This window comes from Gopherus evgoodei, chromosome 9 (assembly GCF_007399415.2).
Source record: "Gopherus evgoodei ecotype Sinaloan lineage chromosome 9, rGopEvg1_v1.p, whole genome shotgun sequence".
NCBI lineage: Eukaryota > Metazoa > Chordata > Testudines > Testudinidae > Gopherus > Gopherus evgoodei.
Window position 1 is genome coordinate 37,926,647 of NC_044330.1, and position 27,833 is coordinate 37,954,479.

At 43.3% G+C, this 27,833-nt stretch overlaps 1 protein-coding gene across 1 annotated transcript; it reads left to right on the top strand.

The window, feature by feature from the left end:
• AP1S3 (adaptor related protein complex 1 subunit sigma 3) lies at window positions 1–27,833 on the top strand. Its single transcript, XM_030576515.1, has 5 exons — window positions 1–138; window positions 21,912–22,090; window positions 23,599–23,707; window positions 26,047–26,184; window positions 27,388–27,833. Exons 1-5 carry the CDS (start codon window positions 136–138, stop codon window positions 27,421–27,423), a joined length of 465 nt encoding a protein of 154 aa, XP_030432375.1. The 5' UTR covers window positions 1–135; the 3' UTR covers window positions 27,424–27,833.

Consider the following 27,833-nt stretch of genomic DNA (forward strand, 5'->3'; position numbering starts at 1 on the left):
GGCCCCTCCCTGGCGCAGGTGAAGGCGGGGCGGAGTCGCTTTCAGTTTCGGGCATTGTGGGAAGGCAGGATGGGCGGCGGGGCGCGCACCTGGCACTGAGGGGGCAGCCGGGGCGAGCCGCCCGGAGCAGTGACCATGGTGAGTGGGGGGCGCGGTTTGAGGGGGGTCGCCAGGCAGCGAGCCCCGGCCGCGGCGGGAAGTGGGGGCCGGGGCCGCTCCCGGTGCCTGCCTGACTGGCTCCCTGTCGTGTCACCCCGGGATGGGCGCTGGCCCAGGCACCGTCCCCCGCTCAGCCTGGCAGGGCCCGCCGCTGAGGGGAGCCGGCTGGGGCTCGGCGGGGCGCGGCAATGAGCCCCCGCTTCCCCCCTCCCCCCGGCTGGGTTTGGGCCCCAGGGCCTGGGAACCTCCTGCCACTGTTCAGCCCGGGCTGAGACAAATCTGAAACAGAGGCTGCCCTCCTCCCCCATGACCCCGGGGGGGGGGGGGCTGGCGAGATCCTGCCTGGGGCGCTCACCAGTGGGCAGTGCTGGGCCCCACTCCGGGCACTTCCAGCAGGCCCAGGGCCCGGCACTGCTGCTCGAGTTTGCCCCCCTGGGTCACAGCACCACTCCCTGAAACATGGTCCTGAACAGCACGGCCACCTTGTGCACCGCCTCGCAGCGCCGCTCTGGGGACCCTCACAAATGAGCCCTGGGCAAATGACCCCTTTTGTGCCCTAGACCCATAGGTGGGTGACATGTCTGCTTCCCCTCTTGTACTCTGCCCCAGTGATCAGAGCCTAAATCACATCACCCACTCCTGCAGCACAGTTCCCACAGTGCGTGGCATCTAACATGGTAGAGAACATCATATTTCTGTGAGCCCTGCTTCTGTTTCTTGGTGCTCCATGGAGCACGTGCTTTTGAGCAGACAGCCAGTGGTACTGTCTTTGCCTCTCAGTTTGTGGCTACATATGCTTTTACATGTTATAGACTTACAACATCCCTTCTAAGGGCTGCTCTACAGGCAGAGTTCCATTGGTTTCACTTTAGGGCTCATTTTAAACTGACTTGGTTCAATTGATGCAAAAGGCTATATGGACACACTTACTTTGGTTTAAATTAGGGTTATTATAGTTTAGCTTAAATTGATTAGGAACCAGTTTAAACTAAATTGAATGCATGTGGCCACTCGAGGGTCTAAACAGGTTTAACTAAACCAGAGCAAGTTTGTGCATAGGCCAAACTTAAGGCCTCAATTTTCCAAGCTGTTCTGTGCCCACTGAAGTAAAATGTTGTTGTGTAGTCAGGGCCTAAGACACTCTCAATTCAAATTTGACCACAGAGATAAATATTGTGAAAACCTAAGACAAACAGAAATGTTTGCATGGCACTTCAACTAAAAACAATCCAGTGGAAGCAGGTTTTTAAACAATCATTTGCTAACAGTCCATAGTGCAAACATTCAGCATAGGTACTAATTAGTGTATAAGGCCCTTAAAGTGAACCAGATACCGAACAAAAGTGAAATTGACTAGGCCTTGTCTATACTAGAATATCAAATTGGCTTAGCTACATCACTCAGGGGTGTGAAAAATCCACCATGCTGAGTGGTGTAATTAAGCTAAGCTAACCCCCAGTATAGAGACTCTAGATGGATGGAAAAATTCTTCCCTTGGCCTAACTACTGCTTCCTGGGGAGGTGGATTACGTATGCCAAAGGAAGAACGCCTCCCATTGGTGTAGCTAATGTCTACGCTGTAGTGTAGTGGTTCAGCTGTGCCACAATAGTATTTAGGTGTAGTCATACATTTATTTTCAGCCTCCACACTGAGAGAAATGAGAAAAAAGGGTAATTCAGATGTTCAAAATTCCAGTTTTAATAATCTGAGCTGTTTTTAGATACAGGAAAAATGTGCATTTAAAGAAATCAAATTTTGTAGATCAACAGTGTTCAGTATTGCTACCGCTAAGTGTTTTAAAAGAATAAGTCACACACACACCCCAGTCCCTTTCCTCCCAAATCATGAGATTTTTAAAAGATAAATTTTGGGTTCTTTTTATTTGCCTCTGGCTTTTGAACCATTAGATTGTATGACAAAGCTTGGAAATGTGGGCAACCAGGAGGTTACTCTTCTCAGATTTTCATATAATTGTGGAAGCTGGGGCTGTAAGAAAATCACCAAGTGTGAGACTCACAACAAAGTGACAAGAATCAGAAACACCAAATGTCCCCTTAAGTCAGAACAAGTGTCACTAGAACAGAATGAGCCAGGTAGGTTCTGGCTCTGGTTCACGTGTGTTCTGGGAGACATTCACTTGATGAGTCCACAGGATTTGCCTTTTCCCTGCAAAACGTGGGCTAGATTTCAGGATCCTCCCTTCTCAGGATCTTCAAGTGAAGCTAGGTGGCTGCTATCCCATCTTTTAGCTTGAAAGGGCACTGGGTAGGGGCAGCAGCCATCCATTCTGAAGGATCATGAAGAGATAATATGAGAGGTAAGTACTCTCACTGCAGCTGGTCTCTGTGCTAACTGTAGGAGCATCACATGGAGGCCTGTCAAGGTTAATGTGTGCTTTCTAAGGAATTTTGTTTTTTTCTTCATGAAAGGTAGTGAGTGATATCCTTGCACTCATGGCCAGATTTTTTTTCCCATTGGAGGTGTAGGTTCTCAGGCCAGAACTTGTCTATGGTGCCTATAACTTGGTTAATACTCTTGTTGACTGGTCATCATGCTGGGCTTTTCTGGGTGTTCCCTGAACTTCTATCTTGCACAGCTTGCCTGTTGTGTGGATTTGTAATGTTAATTGACCACTGGAACTGAACAGAAACATCAAAACCATCTTTCATTGGAGGCTGGTGTTTAAATTTTGGCTGTGGTTTGAAAGGTAAAGTACAGTACATACACTGATCCAATCAGAACCAAATTTACAAATATCTGTTTCATTGAGTGCCTTTATAAAGATGTGCTCATCATCACACTGCTGGGTGTGTGTAGAGTGTAAATAATAAAGTGTATATGTCAATGAAGATAATTCCCTTCCCTCTCTTCCCACCTATCCCCACAATGTATTACGTTCTGATCACTGCCTGAGTTCATCTGACTCAATCATTCCCCTAAGTGTAAGTAAAACTTGAGTAAATAAATAGAGCTTATACTTTACGTTGAAGGTCAGCAAACTTGGGCTTTGCCTGACCAACATGGAAAGTTGATTCCAGAGTCTCCCTGATCTAAGGACTTCACAAATGCTTTCTGTCCAACACATTTATTGTGGCCCATTGGGCATGGGATAAGGAAATATTGCCTACAGTAGTGCCGATTATTGACATTTTGGAGACTGTCCATCATATCAGTTTTTCACAGGATTAAACTTGTAAGGCAAATGTGTGTGTTTGTTTATACCCCCTTCCTCAGGCAGCATGATATAGTGAATCTGGCACTGGATTTGAAGTCAAATAACTAGAGTTCTCTTTAAAGCTCTAACCATCTCACTGTATAATTTTGGGCAAGTCATTTGAACTCTCTATTCCTCAGCCTTTCCCTGTTTAAAATGGGGATAATATTGGTTATCCACCTTTGTTACATGCTTTGACGTTTATGGAGGAAAAGTATGTAAGCAATAGAAATTATTTTAGTCACAAAAGCTGTTCTTATGCACTTAACTATAGTATGTTCTCAATTTGTAGATCACATCTTAGCAAGAAAATTGTTACTCTAGTGGAAGGTCACTCTTTTCTGCCCAACTGTTACTTCTCATCAAGGGAAAGGCTTTTTAAAAAGAGTACATTTAACTCCCTAAAGTGTCCCAGTTGAGACTATGCAGACACACAAAAAAATAACCAGTTCACCTTTTCAGGATTGGGAAATCATTCCTGTCGAACAAAAAGTCTGATAAGATAATAGGGGAAATCTGGACCCAGGATACCATAATCTACTTCTTAGGCCTGGAGAAAAGGAACAATTGACTTATCAGGTGTAGAACTGTAGCTGCACCAGTAGTTTGGGTCATATTTTGAAATAAGGCCCATGTAGGTCTGAGTGAAAATCCAGCTGCCATGTTTTATGCAGCTCCATGAGTGACATTTTTGGAAAGTGAAAAAATTAATAGATTTCTCCTTCAAGATCAGCTTGAGCATTGGGAATAGGTATGGGGGAGGTAGGAGCCTATTTTCTGCACATTTTAGAACAGGAGTCCGTGACCTCTGGGACACGGCTCGGGCAGGGCCAGTTTGTTTACCTGCTGCGTCAGCAGGTTCGTCCGATAGCGGCTCCCACTGGCTGCGGTTTGCTGTCCCAGGCCAATGGGGGCTACGGGAAGCAGTGCGGGCAGAGGGATGTACTAGCCACGGCCAGTGGGAGCCGTGATCGGCCAAACCTGCCAACGCGGCAGGGTGCTTACCCTGGTGAGCCACATGTCAGAGGTTGCCAAACCCTGCTTTGAAAGGAAAGATCAGGGAAGCCTGAGGACTAGGGTATTGCAAGAAGTCAAGAGCCACCAGAAGGTAGAAGGATATGTTATAGAGGGGGAGAGTCTGAAAGAGAGATTGTTAGGGTGGGGAGAGCTTGGAGGATTTCTGGGGCAGTGGTGCAGGCCAGAGAGGATGTGATGGGTGGATGGGGAAAGCCGGCGGGAGGGTTGCTGGGAGACGATGGGACCGTGGGGATGTGCAAGGAAATTGAGGTAGTTGGATGCATGAAAAATAGCTGGGCTATATGCAGACATGTGAGCACTGCTAAATGTGAGTGTGTCGTGCAGGATGCAGTGGTGCGAGGAAGATGGGGGACCATGGCCCTCCTACTTTTTGAAGATGAATGAGCCTGGTTCGTCTACTTTTTGCTGGGGTGGGAGGTGGGGCCCGTCCACCTAGCCAAGCCAGCATGGAGCCTGGAAGGGGACAGGAGCCTGGGCAGTTGTGGGAGCCACACATGTGGACCCTCCACCTGCCCGTGGTACGAGAAGGCTGACAGCAGCCCCATATCCGTCTCCCTGCCCTACCTAAGGCAGGTCGAGGTGGAGAGTACGTGACTCCGCACCAGCTCCCCACAGCTGCTCGCACGCTTTCCCTGACCCAGCTCTGGCTGTGGGGTGGGCTTCAGAACTGCGGTCCAGCCATGATAAGGACAGCATTGCAGCCAGCTATGGAGAGCTGTGGACCCTGCACTTGCATTGGGGGGTCCATGGGTGAGGACACAGGCCGGGGGCTGCTTTCAGTGCCCCCCTCGCCCTCCCAGGGCAGGTGGAGGGTCTGCCACGGCTCCCCACAGCTGCCTGTGCAGCTCTATCATGGCTGGGCTGCCGCTCCGAGGCCCTGACTGGAGCCCAGTTAGGGAGAGCTGTACAGGCAGCTGTGGGGAGCCTGGGTCCCTCCACCTACCCAGGTTGGGGAACCCACTCACTTTTGGGAAGGCTCTGGCACCCTGCTCTTTGGTAGCCCTTTTGTATGATGTGTTTAAAAGGCTCACAGAAGAGGATATAAAGAATCGGATAGGCCCCAATCCAGCTCTCACGGAAGTCAATGGGAGCCTTTCCACTGATGTTTGAGAGTAGAATTGAACTCTTATTGAACATGTGAGCACAATAACTCTTCTTTTACCACACCTGTGCAGCTTCTGCCCATGTCAAGAATTTAACTGTTCCTGCCTTTAGTTAGCTGCTGTACTGTCATGGTTCCAAAGGGTATCCTCTGCCTCCGGCCTTTAGTCACTGCCCTCTGGCAGTGGACACTTTTTAGTGCGAAGCCCAGGGCCTCTACTTTTTGCAAAGTGGAACTCAGCAGTCCCTGCTAACCCAAGACTGAGTCTTTGGCTTTAGCACCTCTGTTTCTCACCATGGGTTCTCCAGCAGGTCTAATGAGTTTAGACCTATGTCAGAGGCTTAACCTCTTGAGAGCACTTGTAGATGTTTTCAGTGACACAGGACAGCCTCTTCAAAATGAGACAGCATGTTTTAGTCAACTGGAATACAGTTATAGCAGGGGTAGGCAACCTATGGCACGCATGACGAAGGCAGTATGCGAGCTGATTTTCAGCGACACTCACGCTGCCCGGGTCCTGGCCACCAGTCAGGAGAGCTCTATATTTTAATTTAATTTTAAAAGAAGCTTCTTAAACATTTTAAAAACTTTATTTACTTTACATACAACAATAGTTTAGTTGTATATATTATAGACTTAGAGAAAGAGACCTTCTAAAAATGTTAAAATGTATTACTGGCACATGAAACCTTAAATTAGAGTGAATAAATGAAGACTCGGCACACCACTTCTGAAAGGTTGCTGACCCCTGGTGTAGAGGCTCCTTTGGTTAGAGTGGAAAAGCAAAGCTTGCATGCTGGCAACACAATCTGCTTCTCTTACCCCTCGATTCAAACTTCTTACTGCATTGGGCAGCAGCATGCTTAATGCTCAGTGCCTCGTTTCAGACTGCAGTCATGCTGAATTAATGTGAGCAGCTCACACTAGGGATGTAAATATAGTTTAAAAAGTTAACCGTTTAAATGATTGAAATTGTGTTGTTTAAATGGTTAACCGACTAAAGGGAGAGGGGCTGCTATGGCTGGCATGGGGCTTCTGGGGTCAGCTGGCCAGCCCGGGGTTTACCGGTTAAGATGGGTTAACCAGTAAGACTAATGCTTACAGATTAAAATTTTACATCCCTAGCTCGCCCAGGCCCAGGCCAGGGAGGAGGGTTGTAAAAACTCCCTTTGGCTCAGCAGTCTTTAAAGTGAATGATCTGGTCCTTGCTGTCCTTTGTATCTCCAAGGTAGCTCCATTCACATGTTGACAGTTCTTGTATTTCATTCTTAACCAACCCAGACATGACTGCATGATCAACACCCTTCTCTGATTCCCCTGTCATTAGACCCTCAGTCTAACTTGGTGGTAATACAAATGTGAGTGGGGACAACTAAGTCATGCATATTTTCCATAAAAATAATACAGAAGTTCTCCATAACAAACATTCCAAGGAAAATATCTTAAGCACTTAACTAGTGTTCAGTTGTCCATTCTAAGCCCTAGAAAAGCACTTTCCTTTTGTATTATATTTCAGCCATTGTCAACTCTCAGAACTATTAATTGGAGCTGTTGTGGAGTATGACTGACTCTCTAGCTTATGGGAGTAACATCCTACTTGTCTGCTCTCCTTCTCAGCCCAGCCACTCCCCAAAAGCACTGCCCAAGAGATAAACCTTGTGTTTTGCCTAAAATTAACTCCTCCAGGTCGTGACAGACCAAAGAGGTTGTGTGTGGATAAGGACCCAAACTCCAAAGTCGAGGAAGGATATTCTAGTGGTTTTGGTGCTAGCCTGGAGGACCAGGTTTGATTCTCGAATCTACCCTACACTTCCAGTGTCACTAGTCTCTCTGTGCCTCAGTTTACCATCTGTAAAATGCAGCTAAAAAATAAAATGGGAGTCAGATTAGAGTATGCTGCAGATGGAAGTTGAGTTGGACTGTTTGATTTAATTCAATCTGAATCTGTACCTGTGCCTTTTAATGATGTAACTGTAAGATGTAAATTGAAAATATCTCCTTTAACATGAAGAACTTTGAAACTTGTTTCAGGACAGAGGGTGAACTGGAGAAGGGAACAAAGGCACACCCTGCCCTGTTAGTCTGATGTCATGACTCATGAGGCTGCTGGATGGCTCAGAACATTCTTGTTCCACCAGACACAGATTTCCTCAGGCTAAAATGTTATGCTATCAGCTGGGTGAGAAGTCATTGAAACTTGATAGCTTTTACGTGCCTCACATCCCCAGAACAACAAAGACCATTGCTTGGTTCCCTGCAAGGTCAGAATCAGAGGAGGGTGCTGGGATTAAATTCCCAGATAGCAGGGCTTTCCTTTGTGGTTGTGCTGATGTAGATAACCTTGGACGTACTAAAAGTTGTGGGGACATATAAATGTGCTGTGACAGAGTGCATGGGCACTCTCCGCCACCACGAACATAGGCTTAATTTCACATCAGTTTCCCCTCCGCTTGCACGTGTGTTCAGAGAAACAGCTGTAAGAATAGTTGCCAGTTGGGTAGGGAGTATAGAATGCCTTGGAGTTTAGGACTCTGCCTGAAGGTTGTAGGACTGAGTCAAACCTATAGATATGGAATTTTCTGCTCAACTTACTTTAAGTTCTTGGTATAAATATAATTTCTTAAGGAAAAAGTCTGACTGACCAAGAGGTTTTTTTCTCTCTCTTTGCTGAGTCATTCCTTCATCATCTGTGGCCCTTTCAGATTGTTGTTTCATCACTCACTCTTAGCTTGTCTCATTGTACCTATGGTAACTGAGCAGTGTCTGTTTTCAGAAGTGTACAAAAGCAGACCTCAGATACCAGGAGGGCAGAGAAAGATGCCATTTTGTGCTGACAATGAGCTTCTCCATGAAAGACTCCAGCTTGGGATCAGACTGCCATTAAAACTAGTTGAATGAAAAGAAGGATATAATGGGATAGTTAATTGTCCTGAATGTCTTAAATGTTGTTGCTTCATGTAACCTAAGATCATCAATAGCATCACCAGACTCACCTAGGTTCTCAAGTGCTGAGGTTAAAATTTATCACCCTTAAATGTCTTGTTCTCAGATGTACAACAAATATCTCTCTTGTTTTAGCTAATTGGATTTGAACCATTGTAATTCAGACAGGACACATTCTACGATTGCTTAGTCCAGACCAGTGTTCAGGGAGACTTTAGGCCTGATTCTCCTCTCACCTACACTAGTGTAACTCGGTTGGGAGTAACTCTATTGAATTATACAGGTATAAGTGACGGGAGAAGAATGAGGCAATATTCTCGTGATACTTGGCAGAGCAGGCTGTGTTTAGTCAGTTTTTGAGCCTGAGAGAACTTCCAGGGACTGTCTGTGCCCAGCTATTTGAAAATAAAATCCTCTTTATATTCATTACAGCCAAATCCTGTCTCTTCTCTACTGAAATACTTTGAACCCAACCATCCCTCTGGAGGGAGGAGACTAGCTTTGCTGCTTGTAGAAAGGAACATTGCGAACCTACCTGTATGTTCAGGAGAAGGTAATTAAGAGAGTATATCAAGAGAGGTGTGGGATTCGGTCAAGAGGACTGGGCCCATCTAACCTGTCCCGGTACAGTTTTGGTGATTGAAAAAGGGCATAGACAATTGTGACAATAGCATGTCAGTTCTAGGATAGGGAGTGAGATTTAAAACCCTGAAGAATAGTTCTAGCCCAAGTTGTGGGCTCTGTAAAGTGGCATAGAACTTGTAATGTTTTTCTTTAAATGCATCTGAGGCCATTGTGATCAGAATATTTTCCAAACTGGTTCAATGTTAAATGGTGTCAACATCGTTAAGCCTCATCTAATAAATTGGGTTGACATCTGCATCAGAGCCAATAATATAATTAAAGTGACAATTCTGCATTATACACTATTCCTGTGTTACTAAACTTCTTGGCATAGATTTTTCCTTGGTATAAGAACTAGGGAGTTTGAACCTAGGAGCAACAGGAAAAAAAATCACATCTATGAGAGAAAAAAGTATAGTTTCTTGCTATTTTTCTGGGTATTTGTGTTTGAATAAAAGCAAATCATCCCTACTGACAAAAATATTAATGAGAATTGGGGGGAGGGGGAAACCTTTATCATAAGTTTTTGTGAGTCATTGTGAGTTGAAAAATTTTCTGACCAGCCCTACTTGTTGGTAAAGACAATGTTTATTTAGCATAGAAAATAACAAACAATAAAAGCTAAGCATATGAGCCCAGCTAACCTGAAACAGTACAAAAAGATGGCTAGCCAGACTCCAAGTTGTGTTTAAATGAAATATTTGGCTAAGCAAGATGAAAACCTTACATTTCAAAGAGGCAAGCTGGGTGCGGTTATATTTTCTTTACTGGACCAGCTCATGTGAACAACACAAGCGGGTCCAGTAAAAGATTTCTCAGCCACCTTGTCTTTTTCATACCCTGGGACCAACACAGCTACAACACCCTGCAATTACATTTCAAAGTCATTTTGTTTCAGCCAGCTGTGGCCAGCCAGTCTGTTTTCTCAGTGCTCTGGCAATGTGTGTGTGATATAACAATGACAGGTGTCTCTCTTAATTTCTTCCACAGTCTTTTATAGTACGTGAATTTGTATTATGTCTTCATTAGCATGTTGTATGTGACCTCATCCAATTATTGTAACATCTGTACAAAGGTACAATTGTCATTCATAAATAAAATATATATGATTAAGTTCTATCAGTCAGTGTATGTTAACACAATTTCTCCTTTCACCAGGCATACAATCTTTTAATTTCATTCTAATTTACAAGGATGTATATCCATGAGTTCCAGAAACTTTTCACCATTTTCAAAACTTTGTGGGATATGTGAGGCTTTTAAGTTAGATGTGTAAATCTTCTTCCTAAAGCCCAAGTAAGGAGTTTAGAATGATGCTATTAAATGGCAGAGCAAGATCAGGAAGTGAATTACACCCACCTAGTTGAGAAAAAATCCTGACAAAATGCCATGGTTGCTAGAACTCAGCAAGAACCTAAGGAGAGGAAGGAAGGAGAAGTTTGCTTTCTTTTTCAATCCATTGGTTGCCTCATCTCTGTTCCACCTTCTGCCTCATAGCCAGTAATAATAGAGCTCTCTTCCCACATGCAAAGCCCTAGGCGAAGGAAGCGGAGTTGCTCGATGTTATGTGGCTGGCCTCTGGAAACAGTGCTGTGCTGGATGTGTATGTTGCATGGGGGTTGGAAGAGAAGCATCTCTGACATCAGCAACTTTACTCTCACAGCAGCACTAGACCCCCAACCCACAGGCCCAGAGGAATTGCTCACAGTAGGAAGCACTACATGCTTTAGATGTATGCAGGATTTGGCCAGAAGCTTGAAAAAGCAAGCTCTCAGAAGTCAGGAAAAATCAGTTCAGGTGTAAAGCTCAACCTTAACTCTGCCCCCTTGTGCTTATGTCTTCAGATATAGTTTCTCTCATTTTATATCTTCATCAATTGTTAGATCCTTAATTCCCCATATAAAAGAATATAGACTGGAATTTTTAATGCAAGCTTAAAGTAACATACAGTACATTCCGATATGGCCAGGTTTGAAACATTGTGAGGTCTAGAAAACGTTCCAAGTTTGAAACAACTTGACTAATTTTCTGTGAGTTAGAAATGTTTGATTTTCCTCCTGATTTTCACTGGGAATCTCCTGGAGGCTACTGAAGCCAAACTGGAAGATTTTATGGGATCTCCGCACGCTGCCCCTACCCCGAACACTGACTCCATAGCTCCTGGGAACTGCGGCCAATGGGAGCTGTGGGGGCAGCGCACGGAGCCCCCACTCCCAGGGTCTGCAGGGATGTGCCAGCCACTTCTAGGAGTGGCAAGGGGCCGGGGCAGGCAGGGAGTCTGCAGTAGACCTGCGCTGCTGACTAGGAGCTGCCTGAAATAAGCACTGCCTGGCCGGAGCCCTGAGCCCCCTCCCGCACTCCAACCCCCTACCCCAACTCTGAGCCCCCTCCCGCAGCCCACATCTCTTCTCACACCCCAACCTCTGTGCCCCCTCCAGCACCCAAATTTCCTCCCAGAGCTTTCACCCCACACTCCCTCCTGCACCCGAGCCTGGAGCCCCCTCCCACACTCCGAACCTCTCGTGCCCACCCCAGAGCCTGCACATTCAGCCAGAGCCCTAACTGCCTCCCATGCCCTTACCCCAGCCCAGTGAAAGTGAGTGAGGGTGGGGGAGAGTGAGTGACAGAGGGAGGGGGGATGGAATGAGTGGGGCAGGGCCTTGGAGAAGAGGTGGGGCAGGGCAAGGGTGTCTGAGTTTGTTAGATTAGATAGTTGGCAACCCTACCCAGAGTTTCAGGTGTGACCCATCAATCTAAACCAAACTGAAGTTGGAGAGAGTGCTGATTCTGACACAGTTGTGGGGAAGGAAACAATTAAGGTAACAAGGGCATGTGAGTCAGAGCCACTAGATTATGCCAAAGCCCCACAACCAAAATGAGGTAAATGAGATGTGGTTTTTGTATCTTTAGAAAGCAGTAAAGGACCTACACACTACTTATATAATCTGTAAACTGAGCAAGTTCAAAAAAGAAAAGAAATGTTTTGATCTTTTCCAATTTACTGTGAGAATGTTTGGATTGTCAGACTCTGGGCCATTCCACTTTTAAACATTAAATAGTTTTAAAACTACTGGCATGATTTTCTTCCTCCAGGGTTGGGTTTGTAAAATTTCATTGAGACTCTATGAACTGCAACTGCCTGCAAGACAGGTTATATATGAAATTCTGGTTTGTACTTAATTATATGTTATATTGAATGGCAACAGATAAATTATAAAGATATATGGAAAGACCATATATGAAAGTACCGTGAGAGCAAAGTTAAACCTTAACTTTCAATCTTTGTTCTGTATTTTCATGTTTTTGAGAGCTTAATTTTGAACTGTATGATTACATAAATTCTAGGTTTCTTTGGACTAGAATGAAAATATATATTTTATATATATATATAGTGATGATATATATCTCACTGTTTGCAAATGTAATACAAAGTGTGACCTTTTAGTTTTATTTACAAAACCTGTATTTAGATGGTCTCCATAAACGTATTTATTGCTACACGTTATGAAATGGATCTGATTGACACATGGCAATGTCAATAATTTATTAATAAAGTGATAAAGCAAATATGTTTTCACTCTCAAAGAAGAGTGCATAAATAGGCTATTAGTGTTTTGTCTAGACACTTCAGTACTTCCAAGTCCATCAGTATAATAAAATATTCCTTTACAGTATGCTTTCACGAACACGTTTGTGAGGATGAGCAGCATGCTATATTGTGTCAATACTTTTGAGAAGAGCAAAGCTGAAGTGAAGGACACAGTGTCTAGCCAACAGTGAAGTAATAAATGCCAGTTGTAGTTTGGGGTCTATGGTTCTGGGGAGTAGGATTGAGCTCTTGTGGATGTAATATTGCTCTTTCCTTTCCTGAGGATGTTCCAGATTGAGTGAAATTTGGAAACTAGGAAAAGGGATGAGAGGGACTAGAAAGAGAAAAGACAAATGATTTCTCCTCTTCTAAGTATAATTGTCTGCTGCTTTCTCAGAAATTGCTTCTTTTGGAGTAGCAGTGGAGTGGCCAGAGCTTTGCAATAAGCTTGAGCTTAGTGTGTACTATTTTACTGCAAACTGTAATGGAGGGGGACAGATGTAGAGACTCTCACCTATCCTCTCACTGTAAATCTTTTGAAAGTAATAATAGTTAGTTTAGTGTATACAATTACATGCTGCACGCACACAATAATAGAACTATAGGGCTGGAAGGGACCTCAGTAGGTCATCTAATCCAGTCCCCTGCACTGAAAAGCCATTCCTGACAGGTGTTTGTCTAACCTGCTCTTAACAGTGATGGAGATTCCACAACCTCCCTAGATAATTTGTTCCAGTGCTTAATTATGCTAAACCCAGGGTTGTGAGTTCAGTCCTTGAGGAGGCCACTTAAGGATCTGAGGCAAAAATCAGTACTTGGTCCTGCTAGTGAAGGCAGCGGGCTGGACTCAATGACCTTTTGGGGTCCCTTCCAGTTCTATGAGATAGGTACCCTTACAGTTATGAAGTTTTTCCTAATATCTAACCTTGATCTCCCTTGCAGTAATTTAAACTGATGAATTCTTATCCTGTCCTCCGCAATTAGGAGAACAAGTTGTCACCCTCCTTTTTACAACAACCTTGTAAGAACTTGAAGACTGTTGTCATGTGCTTCCTCAGACTTCACTTCTCCAGACTAAACAAACCCAATTTTTTCAATCTTTTTTCAAAGGTCATGTTTTCTAGACCTTTAATCACTTTTGTTGCTTTCTTCTGGTCTTCAATTTGTTCACATCTCTCTTGGATCAGTGTTATAGCGGGATATGCACAGCTCTTTGCGTCCCCTGGTATTAATACATACTCTGAGTTAATTAATAAGTAAAAAGTGATTTTTATTAAATACAGAAAGTAGAATTTAAGTGGTTCCAAGTAGTGACAGACAGAACAAAGTGAATTACCAAGTAAAATAAAATAAAACACGCCAATCTATGTCTAATCCAACTGAATACAGATAAAATCCTCACCAGTTCCAGAATGCTTCCTTTTACAGACTAATCTCCTTTTAGTCTGGGTCAAGCAGGCAAGCACTCTCACTCCTTGCAGACACTGTCCTTTGTTCCAGTTTCTTGTAAGTACCTTTGGGGGTTAAGAGGCTCTCTTTTTAGCCGCTGAAGACAAAATGGAGGCGTCTCCCCTGGGTTTAAATAGACTTTCTCTTGTGGGTGGAGACCCCCTCCTCTCTCCTATGCAAAGTCCAGCTACAAAATGGAGTTTTGGAGTCACCTGGGCAAGTCACATGTCCATGCTGACTGAGTTCCTTACCAGCCAAGCAACATTCCTGGGAAAGCCCAGATGTGGATTGGTGTCTCCAAGTTCATTATTGGCTTAAGGCCGTGGCTACACTGGCGCTTTACAGTGCTGCAACTTTTGCGCTCAGGGGTGTGAGAACCGCCCCCCCCCCCCGAGCGCTGCAAGATACAGCGCTGTAAAGCATCAGTGTAAACAGTGCCGCAGTGCTGGGAGCTCGGCAGGCTACACCCGTAGAGGATGTGGAGTACCTGCAGCGCTAGGAGAGCTCTCTCCCAGCGCTGGCGCTGTGACCACACTCGCACTTCAAAGTGCTGCCACGGCAGCGCTTTGAAGTTTCAAGTGTAGCCATACCCTAAGTGTTTCTTGATTGGGAACCTGCTTATGCCACGGAGGTCAATAAAAATGCTGGTGGGTGTCTACACTTGCTGACCAGCGCTGGATCACCAGCGCTGGATCCTCTACACCCGAGGCTCGACCGGGTGTACAGCCAGCGCTGCAACCAGCACTCGACCCAAGGTTTAAGAATCTGAAGTGCCTTGCAAAATCTGAGACAGACGAAGTGTGGAGAACGCTTTCAGATGTCTTAAAAGAGCAACACTCCGATGAGGAAACTACAGAGCCTGAACAACCAAAAAAGAAAATCAACCTTCCACTGGTGGCATCTGACTCAGATGATTAAAATGAACATGCGTCGGTCTGCACTGCTTTGGATAGTTATCAAGCAGAACGCTTCATCAGCATGGACCCTGTTTAAATGCTCCCTATTCCCTTCAGGGAAGCTGACCCTGATCCCAGGTGAGTGGTCTAACCATTGGGCTGAAAGTTATGAAGTGGGCACCAGGACCACCTCTTCCTCCCCCCCAAGCCTGATTTTGAATGGGACCCAATCCAATAGATAGCTTCGGAGCATACCTACCAGAAGTGGCATCTCACACTACATTACTGAACAAGCAAATCAACATGGAAAATGTTCACTATAGAACAGGAGTAGGCAACCTATGGCACAGGCGCTGAAGGCGGCACGTGAGCTGATTTTCAGTGGCACTCACACCGCCTGGGTCCTGGCCACCAGTCTGAGGGGCTCTGCATTTTAATTTAATTTTAAATAAAGCTTCTTCAACATTTTGAAACCTTATTTACTTTACATACAACAATAGTTTAGTTATATATTGTAGACTTCTAGAAAGAGACCTTCTAAAAAGGTTAAAATGTATTACTGGTACACAAAACCTTTAGTTAGAGTGAATAAATGAAGACTCAGCACACCACTTCTGAAAGGTTGCCAACTCCTGCTATAGAACTAACTAGTCTGTAACATCTCAAAATGTGAAGACTTGTTTATATCAGACATGAAATGAAGTGCTAAACAACCCTTTAAATTACCCACGTTCAATAACTGTATTTGAACTGCTTGCTAAAGCCCAGTGGACTGGTAAAACCCACAAGACAGTTCACTCACTCATTTCACTCACATGTTCACTTACCAAACAAAGGGTAGGAAAAATGTTTGAAAGAAACGGAAGTGAACCTCTTTTGTCGTATGCACTTACCCACTGATGTTTTCACAGGTCTGAGAGCTGTTTTCCTGCTGCACCAGCCAGCAGCTTGAGCTCACATTTTGTTTTTGTGGTTGTGATGGGTTAGATCACAGAACCCCTCCATAGGAGCTGCCACTGATGTGCCAAAACTATCTCCATCCCTGCTTTCCCTGCCAGCAAGAGACCCCAGCACCTTGTTCTGCTAAGCCAGACACTGCCATCTGCTCCAACATAGACCCAGGGTTGAATTTCTTGCCCCAAAGCTACAGACTTAACTGAAAGCAGCTTACAGAAGTATTCTTGTTTTTAACACTCAGGGCTTGTCTACACTTACAGTTTTACAGCGCTGGTAGTTACAGCTGTGTTAGTACAGCTGTGTAGGGCCAGTGCTGCAGAGTGGCCACACTTACAGCAACTAGCGCTGCAGTGTGGCCACATTTACAGCACTTGCAGTGCTGTTGGGAGTGGTGCATTGTGGGCAGCTATCCCACAGATCACCTCGTCCCATTTCGGCGCTGTGGCTTGTGGGAAGGGGAAGGAAGTGTGAGGGTCTTTCCGCTTCCTGTTCCAACGCCCCGTGGTGCTTTGCTACACATTTCGAGCAGTTCGGCGGCATTGTGATTCTGCAGCGCGATTTCTGCGGTTTTTGTTATAAATGGAGCCTGAGCTGCTGACGACCTTGCTGATGAATGTTGCCAGCACATCATGCATGGCAGTGGAGCTATTCCTTCAGCTGCAAAATGAGTGTGACAGTGACAATGAGGAGTCAGACAATGATATTGAATCGCCTCACGGTGAAGACAGTAAATTGCTTGTGGCAGTAACAGACGTGCTCAGCTCCGTGGAACGGCACCTTTGGGCTCGGGAAACCAGCACTCAGTGGTGGGATCACATCATCCTGCAATCCTGGGACGACGAGCAGTGGCTGCAGAACTTTCGGATGAGAAAAGCCACTTTCATGGCACTGTGTGCTGAGCTCGCCCCTACCCTGCGGCGCAGGGACACGAGATTGAGAGCTGCCCTGCCAGTGGAGAAGCGGGTGGCTATTGTAAGTACACTTGATATTTATTTTTATTACAAATATTTGCACTGTAAAAAACAAGAAATAGTATTTTTCAGTTGACTAATACAAGTACTGTAGTGCAATCTCTTTATAATAAAGGTTGAATTTACAAATGTAGAATTATATACAAAAAAAACTGCATTCAAAAATAAAACAATTGAAAACTTTAGAATCTACAAGTCCACTCAGTCCTACTTCAGCCAATTGCTCAGACAAACATGTTTGGTTACAATTTGCAGGAGATAATGCTGCCCACATCTTGTTTATAGTGTCACTTGAAAGTGAGAACACTATTCGCATGGCACTGTTGTAGCTGGCATCGCAAGATATTTACGTGCCAGATGCTCTAAAGATTCATATGTCCCTTCATGCTTCAACTACCATTCCAGAGGACATGCGTCCATGCTGATGAAGCGTTCTGCTTGATAACTATCCAAAGCAGTGCAGACCGACGCATGTTCATTTTAATCATCTGAGTCAGATGCCACCAGTGGAAGGTTGATTTTCTTTTTTGGTTGTTCGGGCTCTGTAGTTTCCTCATCGGAGTGTTGCTCTTTTAAGACATCTGAAAGCGTTCTCCACACTTCGTCTGTCTCAGATTTTGCAAGGCACTTCAGATTCTTAAACCTTGGGTCGAGTGCTGTAGCTATCCTTAGGGCTTGGCTACACTTGAGAGTTACAGCACTGGTGGTGGCTTTACAGCGCTGTAACTTACTCCCCATCCACACTGGTAAGGCACATACAGCGCTGTATCTCCCTGGCTACAGCGCTGGTCGTACTCCACCTCGACAAGAGGAATAAAGAGAACAGCACTGATGCTGCAGCGCTGGAGTGCCAGTGTAAACAGTGATTAATCTTACTACGCTGTAACTGACCTCCGGAACCTTCCCATAATGCTTTTTAAATAAAGATAACACTCTTTGTTTTGTTGTGATGCCTCTTTGTTTTGTTGTGAACTCGGGGCTCCCGGAGCTGCTTATCTAAAAAAACAAACACAGCTACTGTTTGCTCGAGCAGAGGCAGGCAGAGGGATCCCTTTGGAATGTTTGCTTGAGGAGAGAAGCAGCACGGTGTGTGTGGGGGGTCTGTTTCGGAGCAGCTGTTCATCTGGTCTGTGAGGAAAGAGAAAAGGGCTATTTGCAGTTAGTGAATGAGAGGGGGTGGGGAAAGGGGTCAGAACTTGCAAGGCAGGGAGCTGACACAGTGTCAGCTCCAAAAATTCATTTTCTCTGTCTCCCCCACGCTCCCTGTCACACTCCACCCCACTCCCCTTTTTTGAAAAGCATGTTGCAGCCACTTGAACGCTGGGGTAGCTGCCCATAATGCACCACTCCCAATACTGCTGCAAATGTGGCGACACTGCAACGCTGGTAGCTGTCAGTGTGGCCACACTGCAGCGCTTTCCCTACACAGCTGTACGAAGACAGCTTTAAGGGCTTGGCTACACTCGAAACTTCAAAGCGCTGCCGCGAGAGTGCTGCCACGGCAGCGCTTTGAACTGTGAGTGTGATCGCAGCACTGCATGTACTCCATCTCCTCATGGGGATTAGCTTGCAGCCCTGGGAGCCGCGCTTCCAGTACTGCGGCACTGTTTACACTGATGCTTGACAGCGCTGTATCTTGCAGCGCTTAGGGGTGTTCTTTTTCACACCCCTGAGTGAGAAAGTTGCAGCGCTGTAAAGCACCAGTGTAGCCAAGGCCTAACTCCCAGCGTTGTACAGCTGCAAGTGTAGCCAAACCCTTAGAAATCTCATATTGGGACCTTTCTTCTCACTTTGGTACCTTTCTTTGTCAAATCTGTTGTGAAAGTGTTCTGAAAACAAACATGTGCTGGGTCATAATCCGAGACTGCTATAACATGAAATATACGGCAGAATGTGGATAAAACAGAACAGGAGACATACAGTTCTCCCCCGAGAAGGTCAGTCACCAATTTAATTAACATGTTTTTTCTTAACAAGCGTCAGCTGCATGGAAGCATGTCCTCTGGAATGGTGGCCGAAACATGAAAGGGCATGTGAATGTTCAGCATATCTGGCATGTAAATACCTTGCAATGCCGGATACAAAAGTCTCACGTGAACGCCAGTTCTCACTTTCAGATAACATTGTAAATAAGAAGCAGTCGGCAGTAACTCCTGTAAATGTAAACAAACTTGTTTGTTTTAGCAATTGGCTGAACAACAAGTAGAACTGAGTGGATTTGTAGGCTCTAAAGTTTTAATTGTTTTGTTTTTGAGTGCAGTTATGTAACACTGAAAATTTTTATTTGTAAGTTACACTTTCAGGATAAAGAGATTGCACTACACTATTTGTATGAAGTGAATTGAAAAATACTATTTTTTATTTATCATTTTACAGTGCAAATATTTGTAATAAAATAATATAAAGTGAGCACTGTACACCTTGTATTCTGTGTTTTTAATAGAAATCAATATATTTGAAAATGTAGAAAAACATCCAAAATATTTAATAAATTTCAATTCATAGAATCATAGAATATCAGGGTTGGAAGGACCTCAGGAGGTCATCTAGTCCAACTCCCTGCTCGAAGTAGGACCAATCTCCAACTAAATCATCCCCGCCAGGGCTTTGTCAAGCCTGACCTTAAAAACCTCTTATGGAAGGAGATTGTGCCACCTCCCTAGGTAACCCATTCCAGCACTTCACCTCCCTCCTAGTGAAAATTTTTTTCCTAATATCCAACCTAAACCTCCCCCACTTCAACTTGAGGCCATTACTCCTCATTCTGTCATCTGGTACCACTGAGAACAGTCTAGATCCATTCTCTTTGGGACTCCCTTTCAGGTAGTTGAAAGCAGCTATCAAATCCCCCCTCCTCCCCATTCTTCTCTTCTGCTGACTAAATAATTTCAGTTCACTCATCCTCTCCTCATAAGTCATGTGCTCTTAATCATTTTTGTTGCCCTTCACTGGACTCTTTCTAATTTTTCCACATCCTTCTTGTAGTATGGGGCCCAAAACTGGACACAGTACTCCAGATGAGGCCTCACCAATGCCAAATAGAGGAGAATGATCACGACCCTCAATCTGCTGGCAATTCTCCTACTTATACAGCCTAAAATGCAGTTAGCCTTCCGTGCAACAGGGGCACACTGTTGACTCATATCCAGCTTCTCGTCCACTGTAACCTCTAGGTCCTTTTCTGCAGAACTGCTGCCGAGCTGCTCGGTCCCTAGTCTGTAGCAGTGTGTGGGATTCTTCCGTCCTAAGTGCAGGACTCTGCACTTGTCCATGTTTAACCTCATCAGATTTCTTTTGGCTCAATCCTCTAATTTGTCTAGGTCCCTCTGTATCCTATCCCTACCTTCCAGCATATTTACCACTCCTCCCAGTTTAATGTTATCTGCAAACTCGCTGCTGGTGCAATCCATGCCATCCTCCAGATCATTAATGAAGATTTTGAACAAAAGCAGCCCCAGACCCTTGGGGTACTCTGCTTGATTCCAGCTGCCAATTAGACATGAAGCCATTGATCAATACCCACTGAGCCCGGTGATCTAGCCAGCCTTCCATTCACCTTATAGTCCATTCATCCAGCCCATACTTCTTTAACTTGCTGGCAAGAATACTGTTTGGATCTGACTCTGCTGCCCTCCTTTACAATGAGTAAAACTCATAAGTAATCCCATTGAAATCAGTGAGACTGTTTACACAGTAAGGTACTACATAACATGAGTAAGGGTGGCAGAATTGTGTGTGTGTGTGTGTGCGCGCGCATTATGGGTGAAGCTGGTAGTGCCACCTGTTGTTAAGGTTGCCCAAGACTTCCCATTAGGAGACCCTATTTTCAGTTGTTTATAACTTTGTCAAACTTAAACCATTTGGGCTGAAATTATCTATGTAGTATGCCTGCCTCAGGCTCTGGGTAAATTTTTGGTAAATTTTAGCCAAAACCAATTCAGCTGCTTCTGAGAATAAGGTTAGGGGAAAATAGGTTGTTTTGCCTAGGTTAAAAATAAAATAAATCTGGCAACCTTTTCTTTGAGCAACACTGCCATCGGCATGCTTTGGGGCAGGGAATTGAAATATGGCTGGGGATGACCTTAGATTGAGGAATGTGTCCTGGGATGACACAGGCCTGGGGTTTCAGGAAATGCTGGGGGTGGCAGCCATGATGGTGAAGCTCACACCAATAGCCTCCATCTGTTCTTCTATCTTTCTCCTGTCTCTGAAGTCTCTTTCTTTAAGCAACCAAACAGAGAAGAATGGTTGGAATAGCACAGTCCCTCATTATTTTGTCCACCAATTAGGCCTAATATCTGACACCCCAATTTTGGTTCATTAATTTCTAGACCCACATTTTCTTGTCTGCCAAGCATGATCGGAACACAGTCCTTAAGTTATATCGGTGAGCCTTTTTGTTTAGATTAATTTTAGTCTGTCACCCTTTCATATCTTTTCCCATTGTTATTAAAGGTTATTGTGAAATCTTATGAATTTTTACATACTTTTTACAGTTAAGCTCAGAATTAGGGTAAATTTGTAGGCTCGATTATCAGAACACTCCTTCCCTCTAATTAGGAGAGGGGTGGGACTGTATTAGTGCCTTGGCACGTCTGAAATATTCTAATATATATCCAGGTATCTTTCATTATATAATTCACAAAACTCTCAGAGATATTTAGATTAGCCCTTAAAATCTCTGAATAAAATAAAAATAATGCATTTGCTTGCATCTTCATTTCTTTCATATGCTTAGGTGAGGAATGTGTTTTACTAGGGCTGAGGTTAGATGTGTATGGTGGTAATAAAATTCTTGAGAGCTTAGGTGCTATAGGCATTATGTTGGCCCTCTGCACATGGGTGAATTATTCTTTGCGAGTTGCCATGTTCCTTTCTAATAAAGTAAAGAATGGCAGTTGAATGGCTGCTTCCTGGAAAAACAATTGCATGTGACCTAATATTATCATGTTGCTTTGTTTACTCTAGATACGCTTTATACTGCTGTTCAGCCGACAAGGGAAATTAAGACTTCAGAAGTGGTACATAACGTTACCTGACAAAGAGAGGAAAAAGATCACACGGGAAATTGTTCAGATTATTCTGGCTCGCAGTCAAAAGATGAGCAGTTTTGTTGACTGGAAAGACCTAAAGCTAGTTTACAAAAGGTATGAGTAGTTTTTATAAGAATAAAGATATATATATAGAGAGAGAGAGAGAGAGAGAGAGAGACCTTAATCTTGTATATGCTACTAGGATGAAGCACATGAGGAACAATGGGTGTCATGAGGATTTGAAAATGCTATATGTAAGAGCCTGAAACAAGGAACAATGCAGGTTGATTCTAAACAAAATCAGCTTGCCTTTTCCCATTCCATACATTGACACAGTGAATTGCCATTAGAAAAATACTGGTATTGCTTACCACTGAATAAAAATGGGAGTAAGAATTGATTGACAGTTTAAACTATAGAAGATGCTACGCCTAGCTAATCTTGCTAATTTAAAGGTATCGTGCTGAAAAGCATGTTGTGCTTTGTCAGTGTATTGCAAGGTTACACACACTGTATTGAGGAGCCTTCTGCCAAATCGTATCTTTGAAATATTTACCATTCTGGAACTTGTATCTTCCCCAGGTATATGAGCCTAAGTGATAACAGGCTATCCCTGCCTTCATAGTTCCAGGAGAGAAATGAAGGCCTTAAAACAGAAGTCCAACCTTATTCAGCAAAACGCTAAAATAAAGCATGTTCTTAAGCGCTTTGTTGAAAAGGGATAGACTGACACAAGTTTAGATGCTTTGCTGAAATGGTGCTCCAGCCACTATCTTGAGAAGAATGCTCAAGTGGATATTCCTCCTTCCCACTCATGAAACTAGATTAACTAAATATAAAACTCTGCTACCAATCAGTAGAAAGAATTGATCAGCATGAGTAGTTACATGTAATCTGTTTCTTGAAATATGCACAGATTATTTTATTAATCGTTTGATAGCCTGAATAGTGGCCCAAATGTTCGTTCTTTCTATGCATATTTTTTTTTTAAAGCACCAAATTATTCTACAATCTAAACCAATACACCTACAGTAGGGGCAACTGCAGCATTTGGGGAAATTTTTGTCCCTTACCAGTCATTGTTTTTAAATGTAGTCCTGAAGCTTAAACACTGAGGAGGTATTCAACAAATCTTCTCAGCTTTTTTACAAAAAGAATAATTTTCTGTTGTTAATATAATCTTTTTAAAATAAAGGTGCTGAGAGAGGAAAATCAATTCAACTGTTAAGCTATAGCTACACTAGAGAGTTCACAGCAGTGGAGTTGCGGTGGTGCAGCTGCGCCGCTATAAGCTCTCTGTGGTAACTGCTCTAAGCCAGTGGGAGAGAACTCTCCCGTCAGCTTACCCCACGAGCAGCGGTAGCTATATCGGCAAGAGAAGCTCTCACGCTGACCTCATGCTGTTTACACTGGTGTTTAATCACTGTACTTTATGATGCTATGGGGGGATGGCTTTTTCACACCCCTGAGCAACGTAAATTATACCACAGTAAGTGCCAGTGTAGACGTAGCCTTACTGTAGAGAACAGACTTGCATAGGCAGGAGTATGAACCAAATTATCTCTGTGACTGAGTTATTACTTCAGGTTTTACCAAGCATTCACCCATTTTTATTTTTGTAGGTATGCTAGTTTATATTTTTGCTGTGCAATAGAAGACCAGGATAATGAGCTGCTGACACTAGAGGTTGTTCATCGTTATGTAGAACTATTGGACAGGTATTTTGGAAATGTAAGTTTCCTTTTCTTCCGTAAGTTGTGATAATTTTTGCCCTTTAGCTGTTTGTCTCAGAGTCAGGTGTGAAAATCCCTGTAGCTGCTCTTACTCAACCTTTCCCTCTGTCTTGGTTGTACCATGTCCACACATCCAGCATGAGGTGGATATGACAGTAAAATAGTGCCCAGGCTATTATAGGGAGTTAACGTCCCATAATATGCCCAACCTCAAAGAGAAGCCAATCCTGACATTTCACATGCCACACCTCTTCCCAAGGGAGATATCTAGAAAGTTTTGGGGAAAAATTAGAAAAAGAATTTTAAAATGGGGGGAGGGGGTGTTTTAAATTTTCAAAGATGACCTGACTCTCTCTTTAGCTCATATCAAGCAACAGGAAACACCGCATGAGGGCAAGAGATCAGCAGGGTGTGAGGGCATAATGAGGGTGATATGGGCCAGGGGACATGGAGATGGTCCATGGGAGGCATTGGGCGCTGCAGGAGATCCATTTTTCTGAATATTTTCTACCATGTTCTCTTGAGCAGTTGATTTTATCCGACTCCCCTTTAACATAAATCATTGTGCTGTGTCTTTGTTTTTGGTCTGTCAGATACTGTAAGACGTTTTTGGGGCAGAGAATGTTGTTATATTATATATATATATATATAAAAAGTTGCAAAGAATCCTGTGGCACCTTATAGACTGTTAATCTATAAGGTACCATAGGATTCTTTGCTGCTTTTACGGATCCAGACTAACAGGGCTACCATTCTGATACTTATTAAAAGTTGTTTCATGAAGTAAGTATGCTATAACAAAAAGTGTTTAAACAAATCTATTTATACTTGCTTAGTCTGCAAACACTTGGAAGGTGGTAAGGTGATAGGAAATAGCCAGCATGGATTTGTAAAGAACAAATCGTGTCAAACTAATCTGATAACGTTCTTTGATAGGATAACGAGCCTTGTGGATAAGGGAGAAGCGATGGATGTGATATACCTAGACTTTAGTAAGGCATTTGATACAGTTTCACATGATATTCTTATAGATAAGCTAGGAAAGTACAATTTAGATGGGGCTACTATAAGGTGGGTGCATAACTGGCTGGATAACCGTACTCAGAGAGTAGTTGTTAATGGCTCCCAATCCTGCTGGAAAGGTATAACAAGTGGGGTTCCGCAGGGGTCTGTTTTGGGACCGGTTCTGTTCAATATCTTCATCAACGATTTAGATGTTGGCATAGAAAGTACGCTTATTAAGTTTGCGGACGATACCAAACTGGGAGGGATTGCAACTGCTCTGGAGGACAAGGTCAAAATTCAAAATGATCTGGAAAAATTGGAGAAATGGTCTGAGGTAAACAGGATGAAGTTCAATAAAGATAAATGCAAAGTGCTCCACTTAGGAAGGAACAATCAGTTTCACACATACAGAATGGGAAGAGACTGTCTAGGAAGGAGTATGGCAGAAAGAGATTTAGGGGTCATAGTGGACCACAAGCTTAATAGGAGTCAACAGTGTGATACTGTTGCAAAAAAAGCAAACATGATTCTGGGATGCATTAACAGGTGTGTTGTAAACAAGACACGAGAAGTCATTCTTCCACTTTACTCTGCGCTGGTTAGGCCTCAACTGGAGTATTGTGTCCAGTTCTGGGCACTGCATTTCAAGAAAGATGTGGAGAAATTGGAGAGGGTCCAGAGAAGAGCAACAAGAATGATTAAAGGTCTTGAGAACATGACCTATGAAGGAAGGCTGAAGGAATTGGGTTTGTTTAGTTTGGAAAAGAGAAGACTGAGAGGGGACATGATAGCAGTTTTCAGGTATCTAAAAGGGTGTCATCAGGAGGAGGGAGAAAACTTGTTCACCTTAGCCTCCAATGACAGAACAAGAAGCAATGAGCTTAAACTGCAGCAAGGCAGATTTAGGTTGGACATTAGGAAAAAGTTCCTAACTGTCAGGGTAGTTAAACACTGGAATAGATTGCCTAGGGAAGTTGTGGAATCTCCATCGCTGGAGATATTTAAGAGTAGGTTAGATAAATGTCTATCAGGGATGGTCTAGACAGTATTTGGTCCTGCCATGAGGGCAGGGGACTGGACTCGATGACCTCTCGAGGTCCCTTCCAGTCCTAGAGTCTATGAGTCTATGAGTCTTTGTTCATGCAGAGAAGAATATGATTTCACTAATGCCAAAGTTGTGTTATCAATTAATATTCAGTATTTCTATTTTGTACTTTACTGTCTGCCACAAGAGTGCATACGGTGAATAGGTTTGGCAGTCAATAAGCTCTAGGAATGCTAATACATATAATGCTATAATATTGTGCCTAAATGTGTATTTTGCTTCATCAGGTGTGTGAGCTGGATATTATCTTTAATTTTGAAAAGGCTTATTTTATTCTTGATGAGTTTATAATGGGTGGAGAAATACAAGAAACATCAAAGAAATCAGCAGTGAAAGCCATAGAAGATTCTGATATGTTACAAGAGGTAAGACAGAGGCACACACCTGACCACAGTTGTGTTTTTTTTGTCTGACAGGAGTAGTGTTTGATATCCCAACCTGTCTGAAGTTTAGTACTACGAGGTACAACCATATAATTACAAAAGGTGGCAATATCTTATACCCTTAGTTCAATCCTCTGGCATCCTGTGATATGGTATTAAGTTATTCATATGCTATTGCTGGCTACTTTGCAAGTAGAATGGTTGTTAATTAGTCACGTCAGTTGCTAGATATTAAACACTGCATTAAGAATTTGTTTTATATAATTTTTAAACAAGTCATGGTAGAGGGCCTGAATGTTCGAGTGTTTTTTGTTTTGTTTTGTTTTTGTTGTTTCACTAATAAATTGACAAATGACCTACATGGTAATATCAAAATCAGCACAAGTATGTGCTGGTAACCTCCAGTTTGTCCATAACTAGACCATGTAATGGTTCCTATGAGGAATAGGAGTGAGACTTTTATTCAAAAACCTGCAGGAATGAGCTTCATTTTTCTACATTGTAAATTACCTTAGTGAGCCGAGAATGGGAAGAACTGGCAAACGCTATGGATGATTAAATTTTCAGGATGATCATTAGCATGGAAGAAAATGAGAGGCTGGTAGAACTAGTTAGGAAAACACTATGTGAATAGGCCCTTTGCAGTCTTTTTTCCAGCCAGTTTCTTCAGTACAAGCTGGTATTTGCACATGCTGATCGGGTAACAGATAGGGTGAAACAGCCAGGGAGGGTTAAGAGCAGCTTATGCATAGCTCAGAATGGGTTTAAAAGGGGTGGGGAGAGAGGCAAGGGGAAAGGCCTCTGCTGTCTGCTTTGATCAAGGAAAAGCTTTGTTTTGTGTTTGAATAATACTCTCTGCCCTGGAGCTCGGGACTGAGGGAGGCATGGGCAAGGCACAGGTTCTTTCCTGGGCTGTTGAGAGAGCCCACCAGCTTGCAGTAGTGGCCGTGCAAAAGACCAGCTAGATATAGCAACTGCACGTGCAAGTTAGATGTTCAGTCTAACAGGGTTTTAAAGTAATTATTACTGTAGATATTTCATTGATTAGTGTTTGTTCATAGGGTCTGGATCTGATGGAAATCAATCAAAAATTCCAACCCTATTCAGTGGGAACAACTCAGGTCCTTACTCTATTTCATAATATTTTACAATCTGTAACACCTCACTTGCTATTTTTTTTTTCAGACGATGGAGGAATATATGAACAAACCTGCATTTTAACTTTAAAACCTCCTGGAGGGACAGAGATGCTGCTTACTATCTGTAAAATTCACTTGTTGAAATTGCTTTTCTATGTGCCAGAGCCTCTGAGAAATACCAAAAACCAATAACTAAAGGGATTTGTATAGTAGTCAAAATGAAGGTCAGCTCCAATAATGTGTATTGTTCTATATAGGAGTTTCTTAAAACTGTTATTACACTTAATCTAGCCACTATCCTCCTCCTACACTAAAAACTAGTTTTTATACAATGGCTTTTAGCTATGAACTTTTTCAGTCTAAGAAAATATTTGCAAAAGATATTTATACTAGTTTTGGTCCATCATTGATTGCATCAGTATACTTTTGTAATAGTATATTTTTTGAATGTAATAATTATTCTGGTCTAATAATAATAATAATTTTTTTCTT

Bases quoted from the DNA above. Each gene is read 5' to 3' on its own strand.
- AP1S3 (XM_030576515.1), top strand. The intron at 22,091-23,598 runs GTATGAGTAGTT...TTATTTTTGTAG, and splicing joins CTAAAGCTAGTTTACAAAAG to GTATGCTAGTTTATATTTTT. The intron at 26,185-27,387 runs GTAAGACAGAGG...TTTTTTTTTCAG, and splicing joins ATTCTGATATGTTACAAGAG to ACGATGGAGGAATATATGAA.